Raw genomic sequence first — 21,573 nt, 5'->3', positions numbered from 1 at the left:
CACTTGCTCCTTCTTCAAAGCCTTTCGCTCCCCCAAACACTCTTCCTATTCTGCTTTGATTATGTGCCTTATGTGTGAAGCATACTGTTCATTTTATTCTTAATACATACATTTTACACAAATTTGAACCTGGTTATAACACCTACCTCCTCCAAGCTGCACTGCTGCTTTCTGTGTTGGGTGGAGAGTCTTGGCATTCAGAGGCCCCAGTGCCTCCTCCTGCCTGACCACTTCTTGCTCTGGTGAGGTGCTCCTTAGTGGGCTGCTGATTCTCTCCCTAGCAGGGCGCTCCATGGATACAAGGTTCTTAAATTGCCCCAATGGGCAAGAGGGTGATGACCAAAAAGGAAACAAGAAGCTAAGACCTGTTAGAAAAAAGTTATTTTCAAGACATTAGCAGAAGATGAGTGAACACATTGCAATCTTTAAAATATATTGTTATGGGATCTATTGATTGATTGCATTTAAATACCGCCCCATAGCAGAAGCTCTCTGGGTGGTTTACAAGAATTAAAGATTGAGAGTTGTGATGGATGATTTCTATGAATCCCCTTTCCAGCCTCTGATTTGGGGTGTGCAGGGGAAGAAACCCACTCCATTGATCCGACTAGTTGCCTTTGTTAAGCTAATCTGTGAGCTAATGGGTTTGACAAGTGGCCACTATTAGCATATGTAAGAATATAGCATAGAGAGATCCTGTTGCTGTTGGAACTCTACTGTTGATAAATGCGAAACATCAAGATACATTTTGGAGGCATAAAATTGAAAGTACTCATGTGTAGATGAAAGCACACAAAAGCACAAATGGAAAAAATGAGCCATGTATACATTAATGTCCTAGTGGGGACACAACCTTACTTTCTCCATCAATTCACTTTGGAATTTTTGAGGAGAATATCAAAGCAGTCAGTGACAAATTGTGAGAGATTTTAAAAATATTAACTGGTCTATCAAGATTTTAAAATAAATAGATTGTGCCACATTTTCTTTAGTTTTAAGAACTGTTATATAATTCACTACAAAGGGACTGTTATATAATTCACTACAAAGGGACTTTACAGTGAGGACAAATAGAAGGATTTAACAAAGTGCATTGTGAATCCAAAGATGGAGGCCATTGAAAGTCACTTTCATAGTTATGCGATTGGATACCAATCAGATATATATCTAAATGTTCCATCGCCAAACTTTCTGATCCAACCAGTATACTTACACTGATGAGACTTACAAAATTGAACAAAAGATTAGGAAAGTAATTCTATGCCATTTCTTTGCAATAATCTACAATTATAATGGGCACATTTTAACAATTTATTTTTGTAGAATTTGAGTGGGGATTTTAATTCATGGTCCCAGGCTATGGTCTGAAGGCACATGAGCCCAGCTTCCTGCTGAAGCTAAGCAGGGTCAGGTCTGGTCAGTGCCTAGATGGGGGACTGCCTGGGAACCATATGTAAGCCGCCTTGGGTTTCTATCATGAAAAGAAAGGCGGGGTATAAATGTAATAAATAAATAAATATTCTGGAGAAAAGGTTGGCTCATCCAAATGTACTAATTGTGTTCTCATGTTTTCCCTTCCAGTGTATCTTGAGGATAGTTTTGTAAAATCTGGAGTCTTCAATGTATCAGAACTGGTGCGGGTATCTAGAAGTAAGCTTTTTCTTATTTAAACTTATAGTTCATGTATTATAATTGTTCTGAACAAGAATCGAAAAGAATTCCAAAGAAAAGAAATTATTAAAATTTGAAGTCGATTGAAACTTATGTTAGTATGTACAGTAGGGCCCCGCTTCACAGCGCTTCGTTTTATGGCGCTTTGCTAATGTGGTGGTCTCAATTAGACACAATTAAACTAAAGCCCCACTCATATGGCGCTTGTTGCACTTTTACAGCGGTTTTCGGGCATGGCGCGCCATTCTATTCAATGAGTTTCGCTTTCCAGAGGTTTTCAGTTTTCAGCGGGGGTCCGAAACCTAACCCGCCGTATGAGTGGGGCCCTACTGTATACAGCTAGATTTGTTTGTTGTAAACCTTAAAAGTGAACCCCAGGAAGTTCACTGAATGACTTTGAGCAAGTTGCTATGTGTCTGATTTGGCTTCTAGATCAGCTATATGTGTACAAGGTATACAGAACCCCACAGAATAAGATCCCTCAAATATGTAAGATTATGGCTGCAAGCATACACAGTTCCTTGGGAATAAGTCTCCTTGAACTCACTAAGATTAACTTCTGAGTAAACCTGTATAGGATTGTACTGCAAGTCTTATATTGGACCACCTTCAATGAAAAAGCATGGTAAAACTATAGTTTAAGTAGTAATTTCAGTTGTATGCTTGTATTACTATCAGCTTTGTTTTAATGAAGAATCAGGTAGATTATTAAAACAATTTTATTTAGTTTAAGTTTCGTTTGTATATTGGGGATAACAAGGATGTTTTAATAGTGCAAGGAAATTAGTTAAACAAGGAATAGATTTCTTTAATGCCAGAAAGAAAGTAATGTCATTAATAGGAAACTTAATTTCAGTTCAGAATAGTTCATCATTCCATTAGAAACATGTGTTTATCACTAGAATAATATCTACAGAGATCATGCCAGCTGAAAGAGCTAGGATGCAACTTGACTTGCATTCTATTTCTCCAAGTAAAGTTGACAGCTTCTGTTGGGCATCTTTACTAATTGTATATGCTACAGGAAACCTGATTATGTACTAGATGACTGTTCCTGCTTTTGGGACAAGTTTAGATACCCATGAAGTTTAGATACCCTTTCCAACATCAATTCTTTGTATGAATCTGTGTGGTAGTCAGCGAATGCAGTAAATGCATAATTGCGTTACATTTTTTAAAAACCCAGCAGTGTATCTTCCCATAGTTTATTTATGACATGATTTCTCTGTGGCTTTTGATCCCATTGACCATTGTATCCTTCTGAACTGACTTGGTGAGATGGGTATCAGAGGCACTGTTTTACAGTGGTTCCCGTCCTACCTCCAGGGCTGTTTTCAGAGAATAGCATTGGGTGACTGTCTTTCAGCCCCCTGGCAGTTGTGTTGTGGGGTGCCGCAGATTGCCATCTTATCTCCAATGCCGTTTAATATCTATATGAAGCCCCTGGGAGATGTCATCAGGAGATTTGGGGCAAGGTGTCAGCAGTATGCTGATGATACATAACTCTATTTCTTTGTCATATCTGATTTGGGACAGGCAATGCAAGCCCTGGACCAGTGCCTGGACTTGGTTGTAGGCTGGATGAGAGCCAATAAACTGAGTCTGAATCCTAGCAAGACAGAGGCACTGTGGCTTGGTGGTTCCCAAGTTCAGATAATTGGTCAGTTGCCTGCTTGGATGGGGTTATACTCCCTCTGAATGACCAGGTCCATAGTCTGGGGGTGCTCCTGTATTTATCTTTGTCACTAGAGGCCCAGGTGACCTCAGTGGCTAGGAGTGCCTTTTACTAGCTTCAGTTGGTAAGACAGCTGCAGATGTTTCTGGACCACTGTTGTCCATGCACTGGTAACCACCAGGCTGTAATGCACTCTGTGTGAGGCTGCCCTTGAGGTTGGTCCGGAGGCTGCAGCTGGTGCAAAATGCAGCAGCATGACTGCTCACCAGGACATGGTACTGACAACATGTCACCTCACTGCTAAAAGAATTGCACTGGCTGTCCATCAGCTGCTGAGCCAAGTTCAAGGTTCATTTTTTGGTGTACAGAGCCCTATGTTGCTTGGGACCAGGATACCTGAAATATTGTCTTACCCCTTATATACCCAGTCGATCACTGCACTCTGCAGGTAAGGGCCCCCTGCAGATACCATCTGATCAAGAGGTCCATTCCACACAATATTGGGGATGGACCTTTGGTGTAGTGGCACCTACCCTTTGGAATTCCCTCCCCTTAAATATTAGACAGGTGCCATCTCTGTTATCTTTTCTGTGCCTACTGAAGACCTTCCTCTTTCAACAAGCCTTTTAAGTAGAGACCTTATCCCAGTCTGTGTTGGAATTGCTTTTTAACGTTTTTGAAGTATGGTCCCATCTAAGCTGGCAACTCACCAATTATCCGAACTTGGGGACTACCAACCCATAGTGTCTCCATCTTGCTAGGATTCAGTTTATTGGCCTTCATCCAGCCCACCACCGAGTCTAGGCACTGGTCCAGGGATTGCATGGCCTGCCCCATTTTAGATGTTTCAGAGAAATAGAGCTGGGTATCATCAATGTTCTGCTGACACCTCACCTCAAATCTCCTGATGACCGCTCCCAAGTGCTTCATATATATGTTAAGTAGCATGTGGGACAAGATGGTACCCTGTGGTACCCCACAGCCAACAGACATTCACCCAATGCTGTTCTCTGGGAACTACCCTTGAACTATTTTATTGACACTGTTTTATTGGGTGGTAAGTGCAGTTGTTGCCTAAATAGCAAAATGTGTGAATGGATAGCTCTCATACATGTTTACTCAGAAGTAAATTCTACAATATTAAGTACTATATTAATTAGTGCTTAATGAAAGATAAATGGGCATATGATTGAAGCCTTGAATATTCAGAATTGCATTAAAGTAATTCACAAAAATGCAGCTTCAGTGAAAACCTCCAATTTCATTTTTATTGGGATTACATTACAACACGAAGCAATTAGATTTAAAGTAATGTGTCTTTCCAAGTGGCAACTCAGTTACAGTAGGGCCCCACTTCTTGGCGCCCCGCTTCTTGGCATTCTGCTAATACGGTGCCAGCGGGGTGATCAGCTGAAGGGGGGCTAGAGCTCCCTGCGCTCCAGCTGATCTTGCTGGAGGAGGGGAAGATCAGCTGTAGCACGCTCCAGCTGATCTTCTCCGGCGTTTTCATTGTGTTAGGTTCCAGACCCACACGCTACAGCTGATCCACTTTTCGGTGCTTTTCGCTTTTCGGTGGGGGTCTGGAACCTAACCTGCTGTATGAATGGGGCTCTACTGTATATGTAAACTACGCTGAGAGTCTGATTGAAGGGCACTATTTGAATACGTCAGATAATAAATGCACAGAGTTATTGTAAGTAAATAGTGTAACACATGCATGTATTAATGAAAGTAAAGATAACACATGCAGCATGTAATGTAATAATTTATGTAAAAGAAGGGTTTATTTTCCAGTATATGACTCAAGCAAGCATATATTTATTCTGTATTTGAAATCATCCCATTTTTGTATTGTTGCCTACAGAATAAACAAGTGAACATGAAAGTTTATTTTAAATAATATTATAACACAAGTATTGTACTTGTGACACCAGTGTTCACTTTTTTGTTAGATTGGTTTTATGAAATGTGTGACAAAGCTGGAGAACGCATGGACCTATTTAATGGCATAACTGTCTAGTGCTTCTTTGCTTTATTGTGCTTTTTTAGTATTAAATGACTGTTTAAAGACTAAGTGTGTCTATCTTAATGCTGTAATCTTTAGCACCTATAACTCAAGGAGCTGGAGTAAATTTCCCCATTGGAGAACTCCCAAGTCAACCATACTATCATGACATGAACTCTGGTGTAAACTTGCAGAGGTCACTATCCTCTCCACCAACCAGGTGAGCATATTATTTAAAAAGGTCTAGGTACTGACATTTGATTAAAGCAATTGTTACATAAAGTGTCTGGTGATGGTACAATATTGTACTTCTTAATGACACCTAGAAAAATAAAAGTCAAATATTTCTTACTTTTTTATGAAATAAGAAAATTAAGTAGGCATGGTGATACTTTTCATGATATCAACACCTGTCAACAAAATAGAATAGCAGCTTTCAAATGTCAAGTCTTGTAATGAAAATGATAAGTGTGTCCATATTTTTGCAAAAGCCTAATGAGGATCTGGTAATATAAGAAGGGAAACTCCTGTTTTTTCTGTGAATCTAATGAAATCCTTGATAAGAAAAACATGCATATTATTAGCTTCATCCTAACACGTAAGGAGTAGGTTTTTGGACCTGGAGACATGAGTTCGGATTTTGGTTTAACCCATGAGTAGTTTTGGACTTGACTCATGTCATCTGGATTAAGAGTTGTCTGTTGTTTTTTAAAAGAATTGCACAGTAAAATGTTAAATTAATACTGCTTCTTATGTATTCACAGTAAGAGACCCAAAACTATATCCATAGATGAGAATATGGAACCAAGCCCAACAGGTGACTTTTATCCTTCCCCAAATTCACCAGCTGCTGGGAGTAGGACATGGCATGAAAGAGATCAAGGTGAGTAAATTACATAAAAGTGCTTCAGTCTTATCTTTTTTTGAAACCATGAATACATTGAGTTTTGCAGTTTGAAATAGAGATTAAATTCCAAATCTACTACTAAATTAAAATATTTTCCTGGAGTTCTCAAGTTTATAAACCAATGTTTAGTAGTAATAATTAACCTTATCACCATCACCATTGTTACAGCCAGATATTGTGTTTATGCATACCAATCCCTTTACCAAAACAATAATAATAAAAGGGCGAATGTCCCTTTTTTGGGCAAGGTTTTGGAGCGGGTGGTTGCCAGCCAACTCCAGGCGCTCTTGGATGAAACCGATTATCTAGATCCGTTTCAATCCGGTTTCAGGCCCGGTTTTGGCACCGAAACAGCCTTGGTCGCCCTGTATGATGACCTTTGTCGGGAGAGGGACAGGGGGAGTGTGACTCTGTTGATTCTCCTTGATCTCTCAGCGGCGTTTGATATCATCGACCATGGTATCCTTCTGGGGAGACTCGCGGAGTTGGGTGTCGGGGGCACTGCTTGGCAGTGGTTCCGCTCCTACTTCGCGGATCGTCACCAGAAGGTGGTGCTTGGGGAACATCACTCGACACCATGGACTCTCCATTGTGGAGTCCCCCAGGGATCGGTCTTGTCCCCCATGCTTTTCAACATCTACATGCAGCCGCTGGGTGCGGTCATCAGGAGTTTTGGAGTGCGTTGCCATCAGTACGCTGATGACACGCAGCTCTATTTCTCCTTTTCATCTTCCTCAGGTGAGTCTGTTGATGTGCTGAACCGTTGCCTGACCGCAATAATGGACTGGATGAGAGCTAATAAACTTAGACTCAATCCAGACAAGACTGAGACATTGTTGGTGAACGCCTTCCCTGCTCAGATGGTGGATGCTTACCCTGTTCTGGATGGGGTTACACTCCCCCTGAAAGAACAGGTACGTAGTTTGGGGGTTCTTCTCGACTCTTCCTTGTCTCTCGAGGCCCAAGTGGCCTCGGTGGCACGGAATGCGTTTTACCATCTTCGTCTGGTAGCCCAACTACGCCCCTATCTGGACAGGGACGACCTCGCCTCCGTTGTCCACGCTCTGGTAACTTCAAGATTGGATTACTGTAATGCGCTCTACGTAGGGCTGCCCTTGAAGACAGTTCGGAAGCTTCAGCTGGTGCAGAACGCAGCTGCCAGATTATTGACGAGGACCAGTCGGTCTTCGCATATAACACCTGTCCTGGCGTGTCTGCACTGGCTTCCTATTTGCTTCCGGGCGAGATTCAAGGTGCTGGTTTTGACCTATAAAGCCTTACATGGCGTGGGACCTCAATACCTTGTGGAACGCCTCTCTTGCTATGAACCTACCCGTTCACTTCGTTCAGAATCTAAGGCCCTCCTCCGGGTACCAACCCATCGGGAAGCCCGGAGGGTGGTTACGAGATCTAGGGCCTTTTCTGTGGTGGCCCCTGAGTTGTGGAACAGCCTCCCCGAAGAGGTACGCCTGGCGCCTACACTTCCATCTTTTCGGCGCCAGGTAAAGACCTTTTTATGCTCCCAGGCATTTTAATCTTCTTAACTTTTTAAATCTTTTAATCTGTATTTTAATTTTTGTAGTATTTATTTTGTTTTTGCTGTGCTTTTCGTTGTTTGTTTGTATATGTTTTTGTATTTTTATTATGATATATTGTATTTTATTTTGTTTGTTCACCGCCCTGAGAGCTATTTCGCTAAGGGCGGTATATAAATTGAAATAATAAATAAATAAAAATAAATAAATTTTCACTAGAAACTAAACCTGTCCAATTAGAGGACCAGGAGAGATATAATGTAACCATCTGACTCCCTGGCTAGGAGAATCAAGAAGCACCAGTAAATAACTGAATAAATTATTAGTGTTTCACTGTATATTTTATAAGAGGGTGAATAAACTTTCTGCCTTTTGGGGGGGTGTCTTTCTGCGCCTTTAATAACAGCTTGATGTAAAAGCATTAACAAGGTAAAGCTTTTGACAGCATGGAGAAATAGAGATGGCTTCACCTGCTTTACTCTCTATGTTGGCTTGCTAGTAAAAGTTCAGAAGTAGGTCCAGAAGTAGGTGGTGATTAGCGCTCCGATTTTATGCTGCCTGACATCTTGAACTTTTCAGTTTGTTTAGTTCTCAAATAATGTATATTTTTCTTTGTATATAAACCAATGAACGTGTATGTTTACCCTCTGTCTGCTCAGTAATTGCCACCCCTTGCTTATTGAAAGTTCTAGCCATTTAGCTAGTGATTCTGCTGCTCACTGTCTTTGCATGTAATAAACCTAATGTTTAATTTAGTTGTAAGGCAGGAGAAGTGAACCATCTTGACAGACAGCCACCCCTGCAAGAGCCACATGCCAGTGGTGGGTGTGGCCAATCATTTAGAGGATCTCTTAAGAGCAGGCATAGCACTTTATCTCCCAGTCATATCAGGAGATAAAGCTGCAGGGCTGGCATGCCACTTCCTGTGGCTTGATGGGACAGATCCTTGCCTTTGGTTAACTTACCTTGTAAAGAAACATTCATATGCACCTTTATTTAAGAAATATCTGAAATATAAAAGGATACTTGAATAAATCAGTTCTTTAAATTTGTCTTTCTGTTGGTGATTTAACTCAGTTCACTCTGTTTTTACAGAGAGAGCCAATATTGATGCAAGGAAGTGAGCGATATGTCCTGAGCCAAATGCCTAGCTAAGTGGCAATAGTAATAAGGCCTGAGTGAGTTCCAACTGCTCAGCCCCACTCCCTTGCCTCAGAGGACATTAGTGCGAGCTGTTACCTGGTAACTGCCAACTGCCAGCTAGGGAAGACTTGCCTCCACCAGTTCCTGAGTGAGATTCACTTGCTCAGTCCCATTCCCTTGTTTTAGAGGATATCAGTGAAAGCTGTTGCCCATAACAGAACCAAGTCTTCTCTTGCTGGCAGTCAGCAGTTGCTAGGCTGAGGCCAGGGAGTAGTGCTGAGCAGCTGGAAATCACCTAGCACATAATGGAGGCAAGTTAAGCAGATCAAATTAAACTTACCTAATTTTGGCTGTATTTTGTCCTTTTTTATTTTTAGCTTAATTTTATTGTTGTCCATGGGATTTTATGCCCTTGTTTGCTAATTTAAAGATCTGTGATATGATACAGAACAGTACATGGGTTATTAGAATTATGTATTTTGTGATTAAAACTGGAGGAAATTACCCATTCCTCAGAACCTCTTACCTTTCCTCTCAATAGATATACCTCATAAATTCATCAAGTTTCCCAACTGTAATTAATAACTATTTCTAGTTTATAGAAATTAAAAGTTTCATATTGCAGTAGCCTTTTTCATATTTTTATTAGTCATGACTTTCTGCCTAGATTCTTTCTAATATAACATGATGTTTTTGTGGTTTATAGGATTTGTACAGTTTTTTAAAGAGAACATTATACCATTTAGAGCAGTTGTGGTACCAACCATAACAGATCCTGTTTAGCTTTACCCTGATATTTATATCTCTCAGTCCGTTTGTATCCCAGTCAGTGTCTCCCTTTCTGTCTCAAAATGGATGTTTTTAAAGAATGTTTAAACAATCTTTTATTTGAGTTAATTTTTACATTCTTCCCACTTACTTCAAAATATTGGTTTAAAATGTGCTTTTTTCATTTTATGCTAAACTTTCTATAAAGTGTGCAACATTTATTTAATACATATATTTGCAAGTACAGGGATACTAGGATTGTTTTTTAAAAGAATAATCTTCACGTTGATGGTATTATGAACATCCATGAGTCTGTTCAGACATTACTCTTTACTCTTTCCCTTCCCACCCTATGAAGAGTGAGTTTAAAAGTGATCCTTATATACACCTTATTTTATCATCCTCAGCTACCTTCACCATGTGTAGAAGTGATTGGCTGCACCAAGAACCTTCACAACTATTTTAAGGAGGAATCTATTTTACCCTAGATGTTGAATTTTTTAGAGTGATTTCCATATCCGGAATTAGGTGCAGTTCCATTTATCCATTTGTACAATCACTTCTCTATACCATGAGGGGAGCAGGAAGAAAAAATACAAGCCCAAGAACATCTCTCAATGTGTGAGGGAAGGCGAGTAACATCTGAACAGGTGTTCTATTTTGCTATCAAGGTCTTTTGATATAAATTTCATGAAAGTCACCTAATTCTTAAAATTGAATGTTTGTATAGAAAAAAATAATCATAAGTTCCTTTTCATGGTGGTCTTTGCATAATTCTAGTTGTGGAGTGCAGAGTTCTGTGGTGCTTAAGCTTTGGAGACCTGCAGTTAAGAAAAAAAATGTGTCTGAATGTATTAATGATGGCAGAACAGGCCATTTAAGGGGTCAGGGTTATGGAGGGACATACTTTTCATGTTTTTTTCCTCTGTTTATTCAGCAATTTTAATTATAGACTCACATTCTTTGTTTAGGATCTTTGTTTTATTCCTGCCCATGTAATGGGTTTCTATATGAAAGCCATTACTAATGGTAATTTCCACATTCTAACCTATGCATGGTATGCAGCTAACTCATTCTGTCAGTGCAAGGATTTTCACTTGCACAACACAACTTCTTCTGCTCCCCTCTCCTCTCCCTGCACATGTCATGTCCTCCCCAAATCTGCTCCAGAGGGTTGGAGGAATTCACGGAACAGATTTAGGGGACATACGGGAAGTTCCCTTGCACAAGTGGAAATCCTTGTGTGACATAACGAGTTAGTTGGATACTACCCACTGGTTAGAATGCAAAAAAATGGGTAGACATGTGCACATGTCTGCAGAAGCAATTTTCCAAATGGTGCTGTTCATCCTCTTGCGGCACCTATACCATGAACTATGGTATATCTGTAATGACTTTGCTATAGAAGTCTATTGGACTATTTTACTTTCCCCCAACTCTTTTACCTTTTCCAACTAGACTATTTTGCTTTTTTATAGTCTAGCCTTTGATTTATCATTCATATTAGCTTATAGTACTGATAGCATTGCACAGTTGCATAGATTGTTTGGAGTGGTATTAGCTAGTTTCATTTTTACATATCTATGCCCCGTGCATGGTTACTGACTTGATTGCTATTCTGTATCTTTAGTTTTAAGTGATGTTTGTCATGTCACTTTACCTTTCAAAGATTTAAATACACATGACTTCCATTGATGTACTTCAGTGATGAGCATATCCTCCATTGTTACGTAGACTGCCAGGATAGTGTATTCTGAGCATGCAAGCACATGTATTTCCAGCTTTCTTAGAAAAAAGTTTGGTTTGGGCTAGATGTCATGATTTGTCCTCCCAGTCTCACTCATTCAAGATTGAGTCCAGACTTCAAGAAATGGTCCTGAGAATACCTGCTGCCAATGCCTAGTCATAGAGAACAGTTGGACTCTTCTTGTTTCTGCATAATTGTTTTCATTCACATGAGACATATGGGGTGAGAATCCATCCAGACCAGAATACCTTCATTAATTAGGCAACATTTATTTATAGAAAGTAATGGCAAAAAAATAGTCAATTGATTAATAACAAATACTTTTACTTCCGTAACTTGGCATACTTGACTCCCTGCTTATACAGTTACCTCAACTCTTTTACCTCTGCTCTTATTCGCTGTCTCATCATATTCCCCTTCACTCTCTCTTTAACATCATACTTTGTACTCTCTCTTGCCATTCTCAAATGACACTGTACATCTGCCACTCTTCCATTCAGTGTTCCTTCATACTTCCTTGCTGGCAATCATTGTTCCACTTATTCTTCTGTTACACTCCCCTCTTTCAAAAAGTCATCCAAATTTGATGTCCCACAACAACAAACGGAGGACAGTTTTGATGTGAACATCAAAACTGCAGTTATGCCACTCATAAATAAAGAACAATACAGTTAACTGTGGTTGAAACAAGAACAATGAGTTCCACAGACCCATATTCCATTTGTAGGGCTCATTTTGAACCACCACCCATGCTTGATCAAATAAAACCTTCAGATTCCATATAATCACTATGTACAACATCTTTTGAACAACTGTCACGGGCAGAGAGTTAATAATTCCTTTTGAGGAATTTGAGACAATCCTTTCCTTCTGGTAATTAGTTTGTAGGATCAGAGCTAGCAATTTCTCCACAAGGCCTTCTCAGTTGCAACCCTCATTCAATCTAGCTGTTTCTTCAGAAACAAGGATGGGTCTACACTTAATCTAAAGACATCACTTCTAGGATTCACGGGATAATTGTTCAAAGTTCCAGGAAGATTGACAGTCTTTTGCCATGAGCAGATGGTGATTATGTTCCCTAGTATTATGTACAAACAAAATAGTTTGTTTGCATCCACATTCCACTAAGTTAATTTTATTTCTGCATCTTTGCAGGTTGTGTACTTCAGAGCAATACAAAACTCTTTGCCAAAACTAGAAACAAGAGTTTCACAATCTTTTTCACTTTGGTTGGGTTTGCAATTATTCAGATCTAACAACATGGTTTGGGCTTAACTTCACAGTTGTTTTCTCAAGGTCTGAATCTAGCTATGTTGGATGTAAAACTCTCAGTAGTAAAGTCCTTTCTCTGTTTCCCAATAGCAAGTCACTATCCACAATTTCTGTACTAAAGATGGCTGCAGACTGCTGGAAGAATGGAATAAACCCAGACTGGAAAAATAGCCCATTCTTGCTTGTTGACTGGAGACAAATCATTATTTGCATTGTCCTACTTTTTTTCCAGCTTACTAATATTTTCCTCCATTCTTTTTCCATTGCAGCTTTTGGTTGTTCTTTCTTAGCCAAACCATTCAGTGTTGCTTTGTTATCTTCACCTGTCTCTATGAGAAGTTTGTGAGACTCTTCTACACTTTGACTTTTTTTTCTTTGATCAATTGTCAGTGATCTTCTAAAAAGAAGATAACTTGATATGTACATTTATTTGTTGGTAGAATCTCTGTTTCATATTAGTTTGCTGCTCTTTTGCCTTCTTCAGTTTTATTAAAAGAATTTTCACATTTTTGTAGATTTTCAATAGATTGCTTTAGTCTTCTGACTGGCTCTTGCAGTCTAGAAAAACCTCCTCTTTTTTATTCTCCAAGCTGTACATAAGTTCCAAGATTTCACTTCCTTTTCCTGAGCAACATCTAGGAGTTCATCTGTTTTTGCTTTCAGTTCTGTATTTAACCAAACTGTTCCCATTATGTAACAACTCATTTTCTTGCTCCTACTTTTGTTCATGTTATTTTACAAAAAAGGCTGGGGTCTGAAGCTCATCCAGTTTTAATTGTAGCTGTTCTATTGCATGTGCCTGTAAATTCCTCATTCAGACATTTAACATCCTCCTTTAAGTGCTCCAGCTATTGAACTCTTATTTCACTTCTTTGGACCAAATCTTTCTTTTCTGCTTCCAGTTCTTTTGCACTTGTTAACTGATTCTGTAAGGCTGCATTGTGATCCTGAGCAGCTTCCAGTTCTGTTGTTCTCGCAGGCAGAAACTTCAAATATTCTTTAAATTTGTTGAGGTCTTATCAGAGATTCTCGCATTACTATGTTTCATTTATAAGCCTATTCTGATTCTGATTCTGAGTAAAAACAAAATGGGTACTTCAGAATATTGTTTCTTGCTGCTTATCTTATAGTGCTCATACCAAGCACAAAGCTCATCAACCTGACTGTGCTGATTAGCCAAGAAATAATTAGCCAAGAAATGATTAGCCAAGAAATGCTTTGGCCAACTTTCCTTGTTCTGCAGTGGTGGGAATCCTCTGTCCCATGAGGCAACCTTGGCCCATCAGGGGGTCTAGTTTGGGCCACAAGGCTTTTCCCCCAAAACCACACCCACCTGTTAATCAGCTGAAATCATTGATTGGTGGAGTAGGTTTCAGTCATGCTGGGCGCTGCTTCACGAGAGTGTTTCCTGTTCAAAATGCATTGGCTAAGCAGATCCCTCCTACTACCCATCAGAGCAAATTTGACAGGTGACTAGTGCCACCCACCTATTAGTCACCTGACATTATCATGTCAAAACTTGGCCCACAGGGTGTGGGGAGATAAAAGTTTGGCCCATGGGGCCCAAAAGGTTCCCCACCCCTGCTGTAATGCTTTGGCCAACTTGAGCACTTTGGCCTGTTCTAGACTTGCTCATCCTTACTGCTAATGCCACCCTGGGCTCCTGCTGGGAGGAAGGGCGGGATATAAATCTAATAATAATAATAATAATAATAAATATAAAAATAAAAATATCAGGCCTCAACTTGACCTTTTTGACTTCTGCTTAGAATTTTCATCTGGGCCACTAAACCAAAATAAACAAAACAACAAACACTTGCCTACAGTTGTTCTGTGTCCTTTTCCTTTAAGGTTCTGATGATCAAAATTCTGTGTAATTTAAGGGTTCACCAATTTTATCCCACACTTTTAAAATTCCACATATTCAAATTCCATAAGCTAGTATGACACAACTTCATATCTCACCATGCTGCCATGAAACTGTGATGTTCCAGGGGTCCCCTACAAGGCCTTAGTTTTTCAGAGCACTAGGTGTCTCACTCAGCTGGTCTACTGAATTCAAGTTCCCTAAATGGCCCTCAAAAATACCTGCTGCCTCCACCTCCTGATTAACAGAAAGCAATAGGACTCCCACTCTTTATTCTTAATTGTATATATCTACATAAGTCATATGGGGTACGGCTTATTATTCTTAGAATCTATCCAGACAAGAATACCTTCATTAATTCAGGAACATTTATTTATAGAAAATAATACCAGAACAAATAGTGAATTGATAAAGAATAACAAATAGTTTTACAAACCTAACCTGACATACTTGACTTCCCTCTTTTACAGCTGTCAAGTATTTTATTTATGTTCTCATTCTCTCTCTTATTTCTTCCCCCCTCAATTTCTTCTCAGCTCCTCTTTTTACTCTCCCTTCAACTGTCATTCTCAACTGACATTCTACATCTGTCACTCAGTCTGACTCCACCCAGCATTCCAACCACTCCCCTGTTAATCATTCTTCCACTCACTCTTCTGTTACAACCTTGTCCCATTGCATTATCAGAAAAGATATTTCTGGGTCTGCAGATGTTCAGAGGCAGATGCCTTTGTTGCCATGATTAGGCACATTTGAGGTCTGATTTTGTGGCATCTTCAGCGCCAATAAATAAGGTTTTGATGTTCTGAGTTGGTAAGTACCAAGGGACCTGATACAATTTGTTCTCAGGGATTATGATGTCCCCAAGGGATCTTCTTACTAGTTACGCATTTTTCAGTTTCAAGCTCTTCTCAGATTCAGAATTTGTGGGAGCTTCGGTTTTGCTTTCCTCTAACCTCAGACATAAGGGTAGGAAGAAGCTGCACTTGCGAAGGGTCTCCATATGAGAGGACATGGTACCATCACAAAGGAGAAGGAAGAAACACTATTGACCAAATTGCTGCTTTCATAAGATTCTGAGGCTAGTGGCAATAGATGAGATTGTTTGTAACTTCAGTCCCCACCATCCAGTGCCATAGGAGTATGGTCATGCACTAATGGCAGGCACAGCTTTTCTAAGCAAGTTCCTGAAGCTCAGCAGCACCTGAGATCTTTGCTCCACAAGTATGAATATGCAGAACCACCATTATTGGTAAGTAACTTTTTTAAAAAAGAAAATGATGGCAATTTTAACACAATTTGAGAAACGAGAGCATTTTGTGGATTTAAAAATGTATTTCATGGAGTTTTAAGTTAGAGGGAAAGATTGTTAATTTAAAGGCATTGGTTAACACGTTATTAGTTCTCTTGAGTCATGATACTTCTTTTAAACACACCAGTATGAAAAAACAGATGGCATCTGATCTGTTAATTACTTTAGCATAAACCCCCTCCTTTACTAATTTAACAAATTTGCAAAGTAATTTGAAATATCATATGTAAGTACATACCATGAGAAAAAGAGTCACTTTGTCACTTTTTTGTGGCTGGAGAGGATGAATTAAAGAGCTCAATGCATATGCATTATTCATGACCTGCTCAAAAATTAGTGTGGGGACTTTGCAGTTCATTTAATAGGAAGGGAATGTGAAAATACATACATAAAGTAAAATAAAATAAGAGTTTGGAGTTAGTAAGTATAACTCCAATGCACAAGAATTTCACAGTAGTAGACTGATCCACTGCTGTTTCTGCCCTTCAGGTGCCTTCCCTGATTTGAGACAGTTGAGTCTCTTTGAGATGCAAGTGCACTTAATATGACCTGTCAAAGCTTGATACTCATTTTGGCCAGGATCCCAGAAACTCCTTTGGGGAGTAGTGGGGTATCTGAAGCTCTGTATAAGGTGCCTGGAGTTTCAGATTAGGAATTCTGGCAATCAGAACCAAGCACATTATTCTTGCATCACCACAGTGGCTTATCAGAAAAGAGGGAGCAACAGACCTGTTCTCTGCTTTGCTTAGGCAACACCATGATTCATTAGTCTACTTGGTAATACAGAAGCTTCTAGAGCAGCAGTTGTCAGGTGATACAAGTGGTCCCATTAAATCCTCAGGGTCTGGCCTGGTTTTTCAATCTCAGTAATATGTCACTTGAGTGAAAATCAATCAAATCTCTCTTGATTTCAGTATACCCATTTGCTCAGTGGTGGGTTTGGTCCTAGGCAACCATCCCTGACATTTCTGTCTTCTAGCTGTAACCATCTACTAAGGCAGCCTTTGGGTTGGCCACCAACATAGTGGACAGAACTGCAAGAGAGAATGGGTGTGTGTGTGTCTCTCTGCGCATGTACAAAATGGTCACTTGTACCTTAGGAATTATTTGAATTCCGTCCTTTCTTGAAAGCAGTGCTCAGAGTTGTGAGGTGAAAAGGAAAGACGTTCCTTGCTGTTTATTATGTACTGGAAAGACAAATAAAGACACATTAACAAAAGAAAAGAAGCCCCTGTACCTCTTAAAAGATATATATAAAATAAAAGCAAACTACTTTAATTTGATTCAGGAGTTAATGGCAGGAATTTATCTTGCACAATTCAGCAGCAGTTAAACTTGTTATTAAAGTTAGACTAATACAACATATTTGCTCAAGAGCAGAAAATAATAGTGTGATGTTCTTACTTAAGTACAGAAAAGATATTATGTTAATATTGTATATTCTAAAGCATTGAATACAACTAGGGATTTATTTGGAATTGTACATTAGTGTGTACAATTAAATAAATTTTAATTTTACAGTTTCTTCATCATGCTCAGTTTCCTATGGTTCTCCTGCATTCAACAACAACAACAACAAACTGTTACAACCACAGCTTTCCATTAAAACAGAGGCACTTGGCTCCCCTTCACCTGTTCTTCACCTACACCCTGCTGGACCTCCTTGTGATGAGGAACAAGTATCTTCTGCAGAATATCCTTCTTCTGGGCCTTTGCCATCTTTTGCTATCTCCCCATCTTCTGGATTTGCTTTTTCTGGAATTCCATTAAATATGGGACCATCTCCTGATGGACCTTTCCTCATTAGACCTTCTCATGGTTTTTCTAAAATGGATATCTTAATATCAGAACTAAGAGAATTAAAAGAGGAGGTACATAGTGCTGTTCAGGAACTGAAAACCATAACTGGCCAGCTAGGTCACCTGCTGACCTACACAGGAGAAAAAATTCTGAAGACACCCACTGAGGGTTAAAGCCCTATTTTTTCATGGAGAAACAATCTTCACCTGGCAAATGCATTTATTTTTAAGGGTTATCTTACAGAATACCCACTGAATTGTGATACTGTGTATTCAGTTCTAACAAAAGCATGACCAAAAGCTTATTTTGAAAGAGTTACATATCTATATTCTGCTAGTAATTTGTTGTACTGTTGTAAATATTTAACATTTTGCAATATATGTTAATAAATGTATATATACCTTACATACTAGCCTTTATTGTGTTTTTATTTGATGTATATTCAGAAATGTAACACTCACAAAAAGGCTATTTATTTTTCTGTTTATCCACTAATATGCCTAAGGTTAGAATTGCTCCTCACTGGTAGTATATATCAAAATACATTTCAAATTGCTGATGGCAGTTTGTCTTCCTGATGCTCTTGAAAGTATTCTTTTTCAAAGGCTGGCACTATAGTACATAAGGCAGGGGTGAGGAGCCTCCAGCCCGTAGACCTAATTAGGCCCACCAGACCTCCCCTTTTGGTCTGCCAAGCTGTTTTGACAAAGCCACACCATTTTACCCTCAAGTGTTGGGCAGGTCGTGAATGGGCTTTGATGAAAGGGGCTTTGCAGGTACCACTGATCAGCAGTGAATACAAATCTCTTACGCAGCACCCCCCCAAGCAGTGACAGTCAGCTGATTGTCAGTGCTTGGGAAGCACTGCACTCACTTCTTTGTCTGTGCAGTTTGATTTCAAACTGTGCAGGCAAAAACAGGTCCCCTGAGATAATTCTGATATCAGGTGATTGACATGGGGCTGGCCCTGCCCACTTCTAAAATTTGGCCTGCAGGGGTGTGTGGAGATAAGGATCTGGTCTGCCTGCCAGATCCAGTTCCCTACCCTTGATCTAAGGCATTTCAGTAGGAACTTTGTGCCACAGGTGTATGAAACCCAATGTATGTCTTCCTATAATTACTAAAACAATTATCAGTTATTGAGTATTTGGAATCCATTCAAATGGAGAGCCAGTGTGGCATAGTGGTTAGAGTGTTGAAGTAGGTCCTGGAAACTGAGAGTTCAAATCCCCATTCAGCCATGAAGCTCACTGGGTGGCCTTGGGCCAGTCATTCTTTCTCATCATACTTTCTCACTTACTTCACAGAGTTGTGAGGATAAAACAGAGACAGGGAAAACTTTGAGCTCCTTGGAGAAAGAGTGGGATATCAGTGTAGTAGTAGTAGTAATAAATAATCCTAAAGCAATTTTGATGGATTTAACAGTCAAAAGCTAGGCAATACTATCTTTTAAACATATTTATAAAAATCTCAAATTTCCTCTGTATCACTTAAAGCAATATCAAGATTAAATTAGAAAACAAGTAGAATGCTTAAAGAAAAATAATGTACAGATTTCACATTTTGTAATGGGCTTGCGTGTATACTTCAGATGTAGGTAGAATTAGGGCATAATTTTTCCTAGATGAAATCAGTGCACTTTGTTTCTTTCAAAAAAACAAACCCAAACTAGATTGAAGAGATTTTAAAAAGAAACTTAAGATGATTCTTTTAAAAATACTAATATATCAGGTCACTGTAATTGAGAGCAATTATTCTAGAATGATGAGTACTTCCCAGTTTCACTGGTGTAGTCTGAATTTGCCAGTTCATCCAGAAGTGTGCATTTAAAAGATGGAGAAAATACACCATTTCAAAAGCATCCTTAGAGTTGGCCCACACATGTCCTGGAAGCAGGGATATAGAAAGTGAAAGTGGCCAGCAGTCCTTCTAGAAAATGGCTAGCTGCATTTCTGATTTAGCATATAAAGTGAGGCTGACAATCTCACTTACAGTGATATCTGTGAACTCTAAATGGCCTCTGGGACTTGTGAATCCAGGGAAGTGAGATCCTACTGCCTATTGCTGGAATATGGTTCATATATCATATCAGAATCAGATAAGTTTCAATAACTAGTTTAATCCAGATTCAAACTTCAGTCCAGTAATAGATACAAGATGGCCTTAGTTGCCTCCTTCTGCTTTGTATTTAAGACAATGGACATTTCTGAGCATGCTCAAGAATGCATGTTGCCCCTGTGAAGCTTGGGGAATGTAATTTTCCTATGCCCCTTGGTTCATTGGTGTCAGATGAAAGGCATTGTAAACTACTTTACGCATCCCTTTGCATTTCTTCTCATAATACACTATCTTATATTCTCTGTGACTCTGATTACAGAGTAGTTTTTGAAAATAAAAGTTGTTGGTAATGATATAAAACAGGATTTTAGCATTTCTTCTGTTAACTACACTTTGCCGGTGAAATAGATAAGGCTTCTCAAGTACTGTTGGATATAAGGATGCAAATTTACCTAACTTGTCACTTAAGACATGGTTGATCTTTCTTTTTAAGAAACAAAAAACAACAGGCAGTATGTGCAAAAGAAGCTGCTTTATGCTAAATTAAGGCATGATAAGCCCCTTCCAACTCTACTATTCTATGATCAACCTAATTTAATATTGTCAACAGTCTAGCAATGGCTCTCCAGGGTCTGACACAGAGGTCTTTCCCAGTCGTGTTACCTGAAGGCCAAGCTAGATATGACATGGGAGATACATATTTTTGATGGCTTTTTGAAACTAAAAGCAACTGTATGTTTTCTACAGAGAGCTAATAATAGTTGTGTGTGTGTGATTTAGATCAGGAAATGGCACAGAAAGAAATGATAAATCTCCATCCCTCAGAATCACTTTCTCAATCTTCACAGCAGCCATGTGGGCCTGCTAGTTTATAGGAAAGAAAAGAATAATGGGTCTCCAAGGTCAATCTAGTTTGGCCCTGAGAACCTATGGTCTGAACCTAGGACCAGAGTATGTGCTGTCACTGGGTTATACGCCCTGCCACTACATTTCACAAAACCATTCCACATTTGTTGTTCAACACAAATCTTCTTGCCTTCCCATACATGGAGTAACTATTCAATGGGCCATGAATTCCTCAGGGCAGTCAAATGAATACTCACTGTATATTTCCAAGGGGACTTAAAAAGAATATACATAATCTGATGTAGCCAAAGGTGGTATTATCTGAATGTGTGACATTATCTTCAGTCATAGTAATAGAAATATATTTACATTTAAACCAGGTCTTTTATCTTTTTTGCCCCTGTTCTTGGTGTGCTGCTGTAATCATCCTGAACTACAACTGTTTTAAACAATTTTATTTATTTATTTATTATTTAATTTATATCCCACCCTTTAAATTTAAATTTGTTGGCGCTGATTCTTTTCTGTAAATCTATAAATGTAAGACTTTTTCTTCAAATAGAACTTTGTCCCCACAATACAAAATAGAGATAAACCTATATTGAATTTCAACCTGTGTCTAAATATGGTTTTAACATTCATATCACTTCCTCAAAATGATCTTGTAAAATGGATCTTTAAGCTGCAGTCCTATACACACTTACCTGGGACTAAGTCTCATTTAACTCAATAGGGCTGGATTGCACATTAGTCTTAAGTAAGAAAGATTTAGCAGTTTTTCTAACTTGTAACATCAGAGCTAAAACAATACTGAATTCACTTTATTGATTTGTGTTGTAGAACAGCATTTCTTAAATTCTTAGTGCTAATAAATAACATGCTGTACTCAGCAGGGTGTTGTTTTTTATCCTAGAGGCATTATGAACTTTAGTGATACACCAGTTCTTAATGGACAAGCAATGTATTA

General features: G+C 39.1%; 1 protein-coding gene across 12 annotated transcripts in view; it reads left to right on the top strand.

The window, feature by feature from the left end:
* The window catches only part of NFIB (nuclear factor I B), a 326,941-nt gene that overhangs the window by 235,552 nt on the left and 69,816 nt on the right, over window positions 1–21,573 (top strand). For 11 of the 12 annotated variants that reach the window (XM_061630103.1, XM_061630123.1, XM_061630095.1 and 8 more), the window contains 3 exons: window positions 1,582–1,650; window positions 5,451–5,571; window positions 6,116–6,234. In XM_061630103.1, coding sequence (XP_061486087.1) covers window positions 1,582–1,650; window positions 5,451–5,571; window positions 6,116–6,234 — 309 coding nt within the window. Of the gene's footprint in view, window positions 1–1,581; window positions 1,651–5,450; window positions 5,572–6,115; window positions 6,235–17,423; window positions 18,032–21,573 lie in introns of those variants that run through there. The other variant, XM_061630119.1, reaches the window with a different exon arrangement.

Source organism: Rhineura floridana, chromosome 1, assembly GCF_030035675.1.
Source record: "Rhineura floridana isolate rRhiFlo1 chromosome 1, rRhiFlo1.hap2, whole genome shotgun sequence".
Lineage (NCBI taxonomy): Eukaryota > Metazoa > Chordata > Lepidosauria > Squamata > Rhineuridae > Rhineura > Rhineura floridana.
The sequence above is the reverse complement of the archived record's forward strand: the minus strand, read 5'-3'. Positions and strand labels throughout refer to the sequence as shown.